The 13,358-nt window shown below is 32.0% G+C and overlaps 1 protein-coding gene and 1 long non-coding RNA gene across 4 annotated transcripts; both read left to right on the top strand.

Moving 5' to 3' along the window:
• The first annotated feature begins 430 nt into the window (after positions 1-430).
• On the top strand, positions 431-2,107 carry LOC122397300. Of its 3 annotated transcripts, none has more exons than XR_006259097.1 (4): positions 431-477; positions 588-665; positions 1,311-1,424; positions 1,512-2,019. It is a non-coding gene; the product is annotated as an uncharacterized LOC122397300 (long non-coding RNA). The 3 variants fall into 3 exon arrangements; XR_006259096.1 differs by lacking the exon at positions 431-477 and adding an exon at positions 2,060-2,107 and having other exon boundaries at positions 530-665; positions 1,512-1,681; XR_006259095.1 differs by lacking the exon at positions 431-477 and having other exon boundaries at positions 530-665; positions 1,512-2,015.
• A 784-nt stretch (positions 2,108-2,891) lies between these two features.
• On the top strand, positions 2,892-12,915 carry LOC122397268 (E3 ubiquitin-protein ligase Su(dx)). The gene is made up of 12 exons (XM_043396344.1): positions 2,892-3,045; positions 3,436-3,569; positions 4,293-4,730; positions 4,937-5,918; positions 6,125-6,356; positions 6,768-7,075; positions 7,891-8,133; positions 8,529-8,688; positions 8,767-9,041; positions 9,395-9,620; positions 9,691-9,787; positions 10,289-12,915. Exons 2-12 carry the CDS (start codon positions 3,515-3,517, stop codon positions 10,459-10,461), a joined length of 3,189 nt encoding a protein of 1,062 aa, XP_043252279.1. The 5' UTR covers positions 2,892-3,045; positions 3,436-3,514; the 3' UTR covers positions 10,462-12,915.
• The last annotated feature ends 443 nt before the right edge of the window (positions 12,916-13,358 follow it).

A 13,358-nucleotide genomic window follows, 5' to 3' on the forward strand; every position in this document is an offset into this window, starting at 1 on the left:
TACGTCAGAAAGTAAAAATACCCGGGCAGTCGAGACTTGAAATCGTGTGCTGATTGACGCAAAGTCGGATTTCAGCTGTTTTAAGAGCGAGAAGGAAAGGCTCACATTTGCCTTCTTTTTCGAGTCTCCGAAGCTGTCCGAAGCGCCGGAGCTCACGTACATACACGTGACTGTGATCAGTGAAGTGCATAAGTGGAGGGGTAGTTTCCTCGTGATACCGTCTGTCGTCTGGTAACACTGACTCTCCGCGATCTGACCAAACAGTGTGGTCCACACTGCCACAGCCGACTCTAGTAAGTACTAGCCGTGCTATGGAACGTGGCAACACCGCTCATGTTCGGATCGGGAGTCCTATTTTCAATAGTGGAGTTTTGTGTTCAGGATTATAATTAACGTTATTTTGCGATATAAAATTATACTAATATAGAGTATTTTTTATTAATTATGTATAAGGAATATATGAATATCATAACTATAGTAAGTAGAAGTAATACAGAAGTATATTAATATTTATAAATGTGGTATATATTTTGTGGACTGTCGGAATAGTTTGGTGTTGTGATGCATTATATTTGAAATATTTACAGAGATTTCAAGAAAATAGAAGTGTGAAACAAGTTAAAACCATCTTTGAACCAAACTGAAGGATTTAAAAATTGATAAAGGTATGTATAAGTTAATAAAGACCTGAAATAGGCAAAATTATTGGTACGCCAATAGCCATATCATCCAATTTTCTAAAATAAAATTAATATTTTTAAATAGAACATAACAAAAACATAACTTTTGTATTCTTAAAGAAATAAAGTATTACATTTTGAAATAATAATAAATAATTTTGAATAATATTAATAACAAAACATATCAAAACATACTTTGAAATTCTCTTGAAATACAATTAATAAAACTTTGAATCTTGTGAAATAGTATTCATAATAAAAATATACTAAGCAAGTAAATAAAACTCTATTAATGTATTAAAACATATTGAAAGGAATAAGTTAAATATATATAAAAATTAATGTTTTAAGAAAGATGAAATTAAAAAAAATCATTGAAAATTTAGTTCCTATTAAAAGTTTTTAATTTACGATTTTTAGAAGTGATGTCTGTACGTGTTTCCAACTGACTATTATTTACAGTTTTCACATAATCGTTTAATAAAATATTTGAAAAAATTGATAATAATTTAAACGAAATACTTTGGTAAGCTCGACCACAAACGCATGTATCTGAAAATGCTAAATAATGTATGTCTGATTGAATGCTAATATATGTTAATTTACATAAAACATGTTTATGATTTCCAGATTGCAAAAATTGAGATTCTAAATTGCCATCATTTATTATGGCTTCCATTATTGCATACATATGAATAAATGAGGCTATCGCTTCTTCAGTGGGGACAGAAAGGCCCCCTCTTTGTAAGTGATCAAAATATACATCGCCTACAGTTTTACCTTTATCCTTCACAACTAATAAACGACATATATTGCAATTTAATTTTTTAGCAACAGAATGGGACCCATAACCAGAAATATAAATTTTAATGGAATCATCTACAACACAATCGGACAAGTATTCGGTATCGAAGATTCCTGAGAAACAAGTCACATCAGTGGGAAGATCATGAAGATCGTTATTATTGTCATCACAAATTCGAAATTTATTTTTGATTTCAGTAAGAGAAAACGAATTTGCCGATTTTGTAAATATATGTTTTAATCTAATTTTTTTTTCTGCATGAATTATTTCGTTATATGACATGATAATTACAACCAGATAAAAGTCTATAATTTCCAAATCGTTTTTCTAATTTTTCGGTTGTAAAATGGAGGGTACTACATTCCTTATAAGCCTTGGACATCTCAAAAAAACATTCTCCAGTACACCATTGGGCGATAGAATACCGTGGTACCTTTCAATATCAGTTTCTGCAAAATGCAAACTACAGATGGCAGAATATTTTGATTGTGTCCAATTCTTACGAGGAATAGCAACCCTCCATTTCTCATCTTTGGGGAATAAAAATACAGAATTGTAATTATTATCTTTTAAGGTACTATCATAATTTCCCTTGCAATTGGGAACACAGCAACGCCGTGGCATTATTAATGAATATGTGAAATTTATAAAAAAAATGTATATAAAACAAAATGTCCAAAAATGCTATAGATTATATTAAATAAGTGTGCTACACACCAAAATCAGGATCTGTAGAGTTAATATAAATAAATGAAACACCTGGATTATTGCTCCGTTGCTCACATTTAATGGACTTCAGTACATTAATATTTGAAACATTTGAAAGATAGGCGGGAGACCGGAAGGCCGGTAGATGGAGCCTATGTAGCCCAGAGGCCGGTGGTTAGTGGGAGGCTGGGAGGCTGTTACGGTAGGTTGGGCTAGGTATATCGAAGCCGGACTCCTGTGGTGTTGCCATTTTACATGACACCGGTTTGTTACCTGGTAACACTGGCTGTGGCTCTAATCTTCTGAAAGTCATTTCGTGGTGAACGTATTTTATTACAGTTTTAGGGATTTTCGGAATGGGAATTAATATGGTTTACCTTTCGTTTTTTAAACAATTATCTTCATTATTTCACAAACAGATTTCCCACTCTCGTGCAGTGATGGCTAGAACTGCTACTTGCGAATCACGAGTCATTCGATCACGTTTGTTTCCAATCACAATGATTTTTCACAGTGATTCGTGATTTTTCGTAGCCACTGGTGGAGAGTATAACCACAGTTGACTTTAGCACGTCATGATATACGACAGTGGTCATGATTGTGTGATCACTGTAATAAATAACGGTTGGTGATTTTGCACGCCATCTTTACTCTCGTGCGATCTAGTTTCTTTAGTGATTTGCATATTGCAAGATTTCTACCTTTGACGTATGGAAAAGATGGTGACCCACTGATGAAGTTTCGTGATAACGAGTAATCGCGAATGTTTGAAGAAGAATTCTTCGAACATTGATAGTTGGGCAATGCAGCGAAGCTGGATTACGTTCGAAACGGGCCATTTTGATTCTATACGTGAGTATCGACATTTATTCCTTCGAGTATTTTTCGGTGTCCGACCGTTTCGATGAAATAATTATGTTAACAATTATTCCGAACGCGATATTGCTATTTTTACGAAATTCTGATTTTTCAATTCTTCGTTATGATTGTCATCGACTATTAAATTCTTAGGTTTTCTCTTAATTTTCTCTGTTTAATTTATCCAAAGAAATTTTCAAAATTCATGCATCCAATCTGATTTGAATAATTCTTTTCAATATTATTTATTTTTATTTACTCTGTTTTTTTTATTTACGTCGTTTAAACAATTTTTAAAATTCATGTATTCAATTTGATTTAAATAATTTTTCCCTTTTGAAATCACTTTCCCAATTTTTATTGGCTCTGTTTGTCTTGTTATAGATAATCCAACATTCCAGGGGATAATAAGACGAGTAATGAAATTATGAATTCTCATAAACCACTGTATTAAATTTTCACAATGTCTCATTGTGAAGAAGTGGCATCGTCTGGTTTTCACCAACTGAGTATCACAAGTAAGGGATAATATGTTTTTGCAAATGTGCAACTCTCGCAAATTGTGCTCAGTGGCTTGAATTTTCCAAAGAATTGCATAATATAAAAAAGTATTGTAAATTAGTAATTTCAAATGAAACATGTTGAAATTGTTTGTGTATTTCTAAAACAATAAGGGATACAAAAGATGTCACAAGACAAATTTAAATGGCATTGAATGGTGCATAATCTGAATATAATTTTATGCATTTTTGTACATCGATGCATCTGAAAAATGTAACTGCATTCTTTCTTTAAATGGAACTTTGTAATTTTATTTGGACTATTCGATAGTGACTTTTTAATCTCTACAAAAAAGTATCAGGGTACTTAAACCCTAAACTTGGTACTTGAACAGTTATGATATTTTCAGAGATCAGAAAACTGCATCAAACAGTGTGTTTGAAACTATAGAGTTCCATTTAAAAAAAGTATGCAGTTGCATTTTTTAGATGCACAGGTTTATAAAAAAGCATAAAATTATATTGTGCGATATTCAATGCTGTTTAATTTTAATTTATGATATTTTTTTGTATCTCTAACCATTTTGAAAATACAGCTTATCCCAGTTGTGTGAAACAGCCTGTAGATTCCAGCTCTCAAGTATTAAGTCCGTTTTATTATTATTATTATTTTATTAATATTATTCTCATACATTACTAAGATGTTTTCATTATTTACAATGACGTTTCCTTCTATTTTAGTCGAAGGTGCTATACTGAGAAGTTCAACATTCCTAAAACCTAATCCTTACATCGAATTCTCCGTCGACGACAAGAGTCCTCGAAAAACGGAAGTTTCGAAATCTACCTGTCAACCGAAATGGAACGAGGAATTCACTGTACTAGTGACGCCATACTCGCAGTTACACTTTCGTTTGTTGGATCATAGCACATTTAGAAAAGACACACTGATTGGAGAGAAGAGAATTAATCTCTCCCAAGTGTTGTTGCATTATAATGGAAAGCTGGAGAATATGGAGGTGACCTTCGACCTGATGAGCGAAAATAAACACGATTCGCAGTTGTGCAAGGTCGGAGAACTGATCACTGTATTCGATGGTTTACGAATCACTATGCCCAATGTTTCATCGTTGAATATTAGTGATTCTTCGTGCCAAACGCAATGCGTGTCTTCTGATGGTAAGAATCGAGGACGTTACGAATATCACCTTCATACTTCGCAACACACATATTTCAAACTCCAAACTATAAGAAAATGAAAAAAGATCTATCTTTTTGACTGATTACGCTAGAATATTCCCTTAAATCTGAAACGTGAACAATTATTCTTTCTTCGCACCAATTTTGAAAATAAAATAGTTTCCACTCTGAAAACTCTGTTTCAGGCTTAACCAGCACCGAAGCCAGCAGTCGAAGTATCCTAAACGGAGGCGTCCGAGCCAGAATGAGACTCTATGGCTCTGAAAACATGGCACCATCCAATTTCCGCGAATTGGCTACATACAATTCAAATTTTCCAGTCGGAAACGATTCAGCCGCCATCGATAAGGACGACCAAGAGCAAACGGAGCCATCGCCATCGAATTCCTTATCCAACGGCCACGCAATATCTCCAGTAGACAAATCAGCAGCCTCCTTACCCAGTAGACATGCAATATCTTTGTTAGAAAATCGCCAAACGTCTCGAATAGACCATCCACTTACGCCAGGAGCAGTGGATGGTCGAATATTAGCTTGTACAGATCAATTCTCAAAAATCTCCGTCTCAGACGTACGAAATCCCCAACCAGATCAATCAAACGTCCTCGGAACAGTTAGATCCGATCAATTGAGTGCAATAAATTCGGAAATTCGATCACACAACAGAACAGAACAGTCCACTTCCGGTGGACGAGCCGCCAGACAAGAACAAATGATACCATCACCGATTTCCGACAATTTTGGAACTATCAGACCGGATCAGATGAATAATTCGACGGATTTGGGATCCAGAATGGATCAATCTGGAGTTTCTGGGTTGAGTGATGGGCAAGGAACCGGTCAGACTGAACAAACCTCAGCGTTCGGGATACCAGAAGTAGTGGATGGTTGTGGAATTGGAAGATCCGAGCAGAATATGGTGTTACCGGTGACGGATGGCCGTAGAATTGCCAGAATTGAACAAAATACGACTCCTTTAACGGTTGCAAGATCAAATCCTAGAATTGTGCAACGAGTGGCGTCGCTTACCGGGCAAACGGCAATGGCTAGAGGCCAGAATAGCCAGCCTGGGTCTTCTATCATTCTTGCTGAAGTTGAACCTGCAAACCATTCGGAGGAACCCTTGCCATCTGGATGGGAAATGAGATATGATATCTACGGAAGAAGGTTTTATATTTATTTCATTGGGTTTTAAAAGGGTCGTTGTTTAAAGTGTTCGAGTAAAAGCTTCATTTACAATCCAAGGGTTACGGGCAGTTGCAAGATTCTTTTAAACGTTTATTTCACCTTCAATTTTTCGGACAAACGATCAAGTATAATTAATCAATTTGACAAAAAACAATTTAAAAATCCTCTTCTGTGTTTTTAATCAGATATTATGTGGACCATAATACCAGAAGCACTTCATGGGAAAGGCCACAGCCTCTGCCATTAGGATGGGAGGTACGTCGAGATCCACGGGGCAGAATTTATTACGTGGATCACAACACGAGGAGCACAACGTGGCAGAGACCCAATACAGAAAGGTTGCAACATTTTCAACATTGGCAAGGTGAAAGGCAACACGTGGTGCAACAAGGTAACCAACGGTTTCTTTATCCTCAAGTAAGTAATAAATGATACACCATATACGAATCGTTTACTAGTTGAACTGATTAACGCCACTTTTTGATCTTTTTAAAATTTGTAGTGTCAAAGCAAATTCAATCAATAGATGACATCGTATTTAAAATAAAATTTTCTTAATAATTATAATCGTACACTACAAATTAACAAACGAAAATTTAAATTTTAAAAATACTTAGAACCTTAAGAAAGAATGTATAATTATTTTATATAAATTTCATTTCCTTTTTATTTTTTTATAAAGTTAATCGATTTGGCAAATGAGCGGCTCAAATGATAATAATAATAATTGATATTATTAATATTATTATTCTGTCGTACTGAACCATTTTTATTTACGATATTTCTTTTTATTTATTGAATTTAAAAGATTATTTTAAATGTGTGTAGGCCCATGGGGGTCAAACAGCTGTGGCAGGACCATCGATATCAACGGCGGACGACGACGATGCTTTGGGACCGTTGCCAGCTGGGTGGGAGAGGCGCAAACAACCTGAGGGAAGAGTATATTATGTGAACCATAAGAATCGAACCACACAGTGGGAGGATCCTAGGACTCAAGGGCAAGAAACTGGGATCGAGGAACCATTGCCAGATGGCTGGGAAATAAGATTAACGGAAGACGGAGTACGTTACTTCGTAGATCATAATACTAGGACAACTACATTCCAAGATCCAAGGCCTGGGGCACCTAAAGGGTTCGTATAATTTATTCATCATAGAGTTTGTTCTACGTAACTTGGGACAAACTATATCACTGAAACAGATAGAAATATTTGGTATCGAAATAACGTGTTTTACACTTGAGCTAGCTACCAGACAGAAGACTGAGCATCAGCACATAATTCTATGGGTGACAGTTAAGAACCAACCCTACATTACCAATAAACTAGATTTACAGTTATACTATTCCTTTATTCCTGGCAAATATGCAAGAATGTGATTAAGCAAAGTTAAATGGCACCAAATGGTAAAAAATTTGAATATAATTTGAAGCATTTTGGTACATTAATGCATCTGAGAAATGCAACTGCGTCTTACAAATTTAGGACATTAGTATAATTACTTTTGTGTGGAGATTAGAAAACTGCATCGAATAATTCAATTAAAATGATAGACTTTCGTTTAAAAAAACAATGCAATTGCATTTTTGTTTAGTTGCAAGTGTATTTAGATTGTACACCATTCAATGCCGTTTAACTTTAGCATATCACATTCTTTTCTATCTGTACCATTTTCAGAGATATAGCTTGATCTACTTGCGTAGAATATCCTATATTCTAATGAAAGGTATAACTGATTGAGCTGGCCAAAAGTGCCCATAAACCAAATTCAATTTGTGACGAGCCATCTGATAGTTAATAAGTGAAAACCAATTTGTGTCACACAGAGTTGGCACTTGGCACAAATAGGTTTTTATTAATTAATTTGATTTAGGGGCACTTTTGACCATCGGCTAAACCTTTTTATATATTTTTTTTTGCTATCATGTTCTGTATTGTTATTATTGCAGCCCAAAAGGTATTTATCGTGTACCAAGAGCGTACGAAAGATCATTCCGATGGAAATTGTCACAATTCCGTTTCTTGTGTCAAACAAACGCGTTGCCAAATCACATAAAAATTAATGTCAATCGACAAACGTTATTCGAAGACTCTTATCATCAAATAATGAACGCAGAGGCCTTCGCATTAAGACGCAGATTATATATAATATTTAAAGGAGAGGAAGGATTAGATTACGGTGGTGTATCGAGGTAAGTGTTGCGAAATTTTTGTGACGATCGCTTATTCCGATTGTCAATATTATTTACTCTTTATGTTCTAATATTTTTTAAATATCAAACTTTATTTGTTTGTTATATCGTGCAAATTATTTTAAGTCGTTTTAAACTGTTTTAGGTATTTTAAAATTATCGTTGCGATTATTATAATGTTAAAAGTATTGAGAAAAATGTATAATACATTATTTGATAGCTGTTTTATTTTAAAGCAGTGTAAAACATAATTTTGAATTTTGACGGATTTCACTTGCAAAAAATACAAAAATATTTAGAAATTCTAAAAAAAAAAGAAAATTGTAAAATATGATTTGAAAAATTACTTTAATAATTAACGAATAAGAAACTAAATAATAAATTTTTGTTCGCAGGGAATGGTTTTTCTTGTTGAGTCACGAAGTGTTAAATCCAATGTACTGCCTATTTGAATATGCGAATAAAAGTAATTATAGCTTGCAAATTAATCCAGCGTCTTATGTCAATCCAGACCATTTACAATATTTTAAATTTATTGGAAGGTTCATAGCAATGGTATAATAATTAGAAATTTTCTGTTGGTATAAAACAATTGCAAACAACCGGTTTAATTAACATAATTTATATTTCCAGGCCCTGTACCACGGACGTTTCATTTACAGCGGATTTACTATGCCGTTTTATAAACGTATGTTGAATAAAAAATTAGTTATGAAAGATATAGAATCCATCGATCCGGAATTCTATAAATCTCTCGTTTGGATAAAGGAAAATAATATCGACGAATGTGGCCTCGAACTGTATTATAGCGTCGACTTCGAAATTCTTGGTCAAGTGATACATCACGAATTGAAAGATGGCGGCGACAAAATTAGGGTGGTTGAAGAAAACAAGGAAGAATATATTAGGTATGATTATTTATATTGTTTTCATATATAACTGTTAAATAACGGGAAAGTTACTTTTGTTAACATTACCACTCTTTTGAAGAGGTCGTTGCAAAGAAGAGACTTCAATTTTCAAATTCATGGTGGTTTCAGATCTGTAAAATATTTTTTAAACTTTTGATGACGTTTGATGGAAAAATCCTAATATTCGTGTATTTGAATCTAAACACGACTAGGGCAGTATTTTACATTTTAAAACGTTTCTAAATCGTTTAAAATTATTTTAAGCCTTTTTAAATGTTCTTAATTCGTTTTAAATTGTTTTTAATTTGTTTAAATAGTTTTGAGTCTTTATAAATCGTTTGTGTCGCTAGGTTGATGACGGAATGGAGGATGACCAGAGGTATAGAAGATCAAACGAAAGCCTTTCTAGAAGGTTTCAATTCCGTAGTCCCATTAGAATGGTTAAAATACTTCGACGAACGTGAATTAGAACTCATGCTCTGTGGTATGCAAGAAATAGATGTCGAAGACTGGCAACGCAATACAATTTACAGACACTATACTCGCAATAGTAAACAAATTTTATGGTTCTGGCAGGTATGTTCTAAAATATTATTCGTTCACAAATTATGAAACATAACATTTATAACATTTATCGTTCCTTTAGTTTGTGACGAGGACTGATAGCGAAAAACGAGCCAGACTTTTGCAATTCGTAACTGGAACTTGTCGAGTCCCTGTCGGTGGATTTGCAGAATTGATGGGTAATTACTAAATAATATTTATAAATATAGCAAAAAAAAAATGTTTCGTATTTATTTATTCTACAAGTTTCATAAATCAAATTCACCTTGTGAATGACTAAAAAGTAGAATAACACAATGTAATTTTGTCCTTTTTTGTGAGTTTATTCATAATCAGCGATTTAGTACTTCAAAAGACGACCAATCAATACTTTTAGTGTTAAATATATATTTTATCTTAATTTTGTTATTTTTTCTTTAGCTATTAATTACATATAGGCAATAGTTTTATGTAGGAATAATAACTTCATATAGAATTTTATTTTTATTATCAATGGCTTAAGAAAACAAATTTCTAAAAAAACTTAACTTGCAGAAAAGCTGTTTTATAGTGTAAGAAGGTGAATATGATTTTTAAATGGTGAATTTATAGTATAAAACCTGTCAAATTATATATATGTATATATTAATTATATATATGTATATATAATTTTTCTTCTACATACAATTTGTGTTTTTCAGGGAGTAATGGACCCCAAAGGTTTTGTATCGAAAAAGTAGGTAAGGACACATGGTTGCCAAGGTCACATACGTGCTTCAATAGATTGGATTTGCCGCCGTACAAAAGCTACGAGCAATTGGTAGAGAAGTTAAATTACGCGATCGAGGAAACGGAAGGTTTTGGTCAGGAATAACTTAACAGAGAATTGCTTTGCTAAAATGTAATATTGCAAAACTATGTACGCAATGATAAAAAAAAAAAACGAATTCTAATATAATAATACGAGGATTAACCGATAAAATTATACTTTGGTTTCTTCTTTTCATTATTAGCGACGACGAATATGTTTCTAAACAACCCGTCAGCTTAGAGTTTATGAATACAGTAAGCGAGATATACTGGGGAAATATTGTTAATTCTATATGAAAATTTCTGTAATAGGTTATATTTCGATAACGGTTTCGTCGAATTTCGATTTCGTTTATTATATATGGATTGTCCTATGCAACCGAGGACAGGCTATATTTTTTGAAACGGATACAGATAGAAGAAAATGCAAGGTAAAGTTAAGCAGCATGAAATGATAAATCTAAATGAATAGTAAATGGTAAATAATCTAAATATAATTTTGTGTACTTTTTTGTGTCGTTGCATCTAAAAAATGCAACTGTCCTTTTGTTTAAATGGAACTATATAATTTTGATGGGACTATTCGATTTGGCTTTTTAATCTTAACGAAAAATATTGAGGTCTTTATGCCCTAAACAAAATAGATAAAAAATGATGACACTGAAGTTTACTAAATTACTTCACTATGAAGTATTATAACTTTTGAACTATTGAATTTAGAGCATAAGTACCTTTTACTTTTTTATCGAGATTAATAAGCTATATTAATTATTCCAATCAAAATTATTTATTCGATGTTGTTTAACTTTGTCTTATCACGTTCTTTTCTATCTTTAACCATTCCAAAGATATAACTTGTACCTGTTGATTGGATCATCGCGATTAAAGCCAGAAATGCGAAGATTCGTAGAAAATATCAATAGAAACGCAAATTTCTACCTTTACGCGTAGTGAAATATTTATAAACAATTTAATAGTATAAGATGAAAACACAGATGCCAAAAGAGTTATATATATCCTATTGAATTTTTTTTTTTAATTGATTTAGCGTTAAAAAATTTTTCCTTTTGACAGAAAACATAATTTTTAAACTGTTCTCCGATTTACAATATTCTTTTAATTAATTCCCCGTTCTTTTATAAACGTTCCCGGTGTATGAAATCATTAAGTTCTCGATTCGTAAGCAATTTATTGATGCTTTCTACGATGTTTTAATGACATTGCCTAAGTATTAAGAGGTTTGAGAATTTCTATAATAAATATTGTACATACCGAGCTATTAATATGCTGCAGAGTTGAGCAAATTTTATTAACAAATAACGAATAAAAATTTCCAATTAATTTTCAAATTAAGTCTCATTTGTTTTTCATTAATAAATTTTATTTGTAAATTATATCCCATTAACAAGATTATTTAAACTAACGTTCAAACAAAAATTTTTATTCGTTATTCATGATTAAGATTTCTCCAGCTCTGATATCTTGTATATTACACGACGAACGATTAACAATTTCATGTTTTAACCTAAGTACTTAGCCATAAACTATTATAATTCTGTACATATCATAAGATAAAACTCAAATTTTTCACGAAAATGACAAAACTATGTCGCATAGACGCCACATTCTCTGTTGTTCTCATTATTTACGTTTTTAAACCGTATTTGTATTTGTTATTAACAATTTCGTTTATAGCGTACTTATACAGAGTATCTGTTCATAAATGTCTAAGCAAATATCTCGTGAACGGTCGAAATTAGAAAAAAATTCAATAAGAGAAATTTAGACGACGTCAAGCCGGCTATAATTTAGTTTTTAAAACGGCTATGCATAATTCTTTTGCATATCTAATTAATAGAGGTCAGAAGATAATTCAAACTTAGTTAAAATACTTAAGATGCCGATTGTCGGTGCAAAATAGCAATTTTTAACGTAGAGATCATTTTTATTACAATACACCTGTAGTAATTAGATATGTGAGAAAATTGTGTATCCGTTTGAAAAAAACTAAGTTATCCTTCGTAACTCGGAAAAATTACGAACGAAAAAATATAATTTAGACACAACTTGTAGCCGACTTAAAAATCGGGTGAATTTTTAATATTGAATTTTTTTCTAATTTCGATAGTTTATAAGATATTTGGTTGGACATTCACGGACGAACACTTTGTATATTTTTTTTTCGATAATAGAAATAAATCTCGTAAGAAATTAATATCTGTGATATATTGAACATGTTCAATTTTAAACAAGAATTGGAAACATGAAATTCGTTAATTCGTTTTACGGATGAATTTATTGTACGTGTACAAAAAAAAAAATAAGTATTGTAACTAATGTAACAAAATACCATAACGAATTAATATATATGTATGTATAACACGTTCAACATGCATGGAATATAAAATTGTATATGTGTATACACGAGAAACAAATATATATGGAATACTATTATACAGTAACTTAATATTTGCAAAGAGAAGGTACGAAAGATTTATTATACCATTTAAAAGAAAAACAGGACAAAAAAAATACTAAATAAATTTAGTGATTCGTTTACACGATCGTTTTCTGTATTTTTAAATTTCTCTATTACATATAACTCTATAATATCGATTTTAATTTAATTTTAAAAGTTCATTGATAAGTGAGAAACAACGTATTATTTAGGTCTTGTTTGTAAAAATATTTAAATATGTAATTTTTAATTCCTATCTAAAAATTTTCAGACGTTCATTTTTTTAATAATGATATCGTCTGAAATTTTCTGAATTCATTATTTTGTATGTTTTAGAGTCTATACCTATATAACTATTTGACTTTTTAAATCATTTTTCAGATATATGGGGATATTGTGTGGTCAAATTGACAATTTTTAAATAATATTTCTGTTTTTTGAAGCTAGTATTTTATGAAAATTGTTATGAATTGGTTGAAACTTATACAAAACAATTAAATTGT

Source organism: Colletes gigas, unplaced genomic scaffold (genome assembly GCF_013123115.1).
Source record: "Colletes gigas isolate AHSC1104 unplaced genomic scaffold, ASM1312311v1 Colletes_gigas_Sc00009, whole genome shotgun sequence".
Classification (NCBI taxonomy): domain Eukaryota; kingdom Metazoa; phylum Arthropoda; class Insecta; order Hymenoptera; family Colletidae; genus Colletes; species Colletes gigas.

Coding starts and splice junctions, on each gene's coding strand:
- LOC122397268 (XM_043396344.1), top strand. CDS start 3,515: ATGTCTCATTGTGAAGAAGTGGCATCGTCTGGTTTTCACCAACTGAGT. Junction 8,134..8,528: donor GATTACGGTGGTGTATCGAG/GTAAGTGTTGCG, acceptor TTTTGTTCGCAG/GGAATGGTTTTTCTTGTTGA. Junction 9,788..10,288: donor TGGATTTGCAGAATTGATGG/GTAATTACTAAA, acceptor TGTGTTTTTCAG/GGAGTAATGGACCCCAAAGG.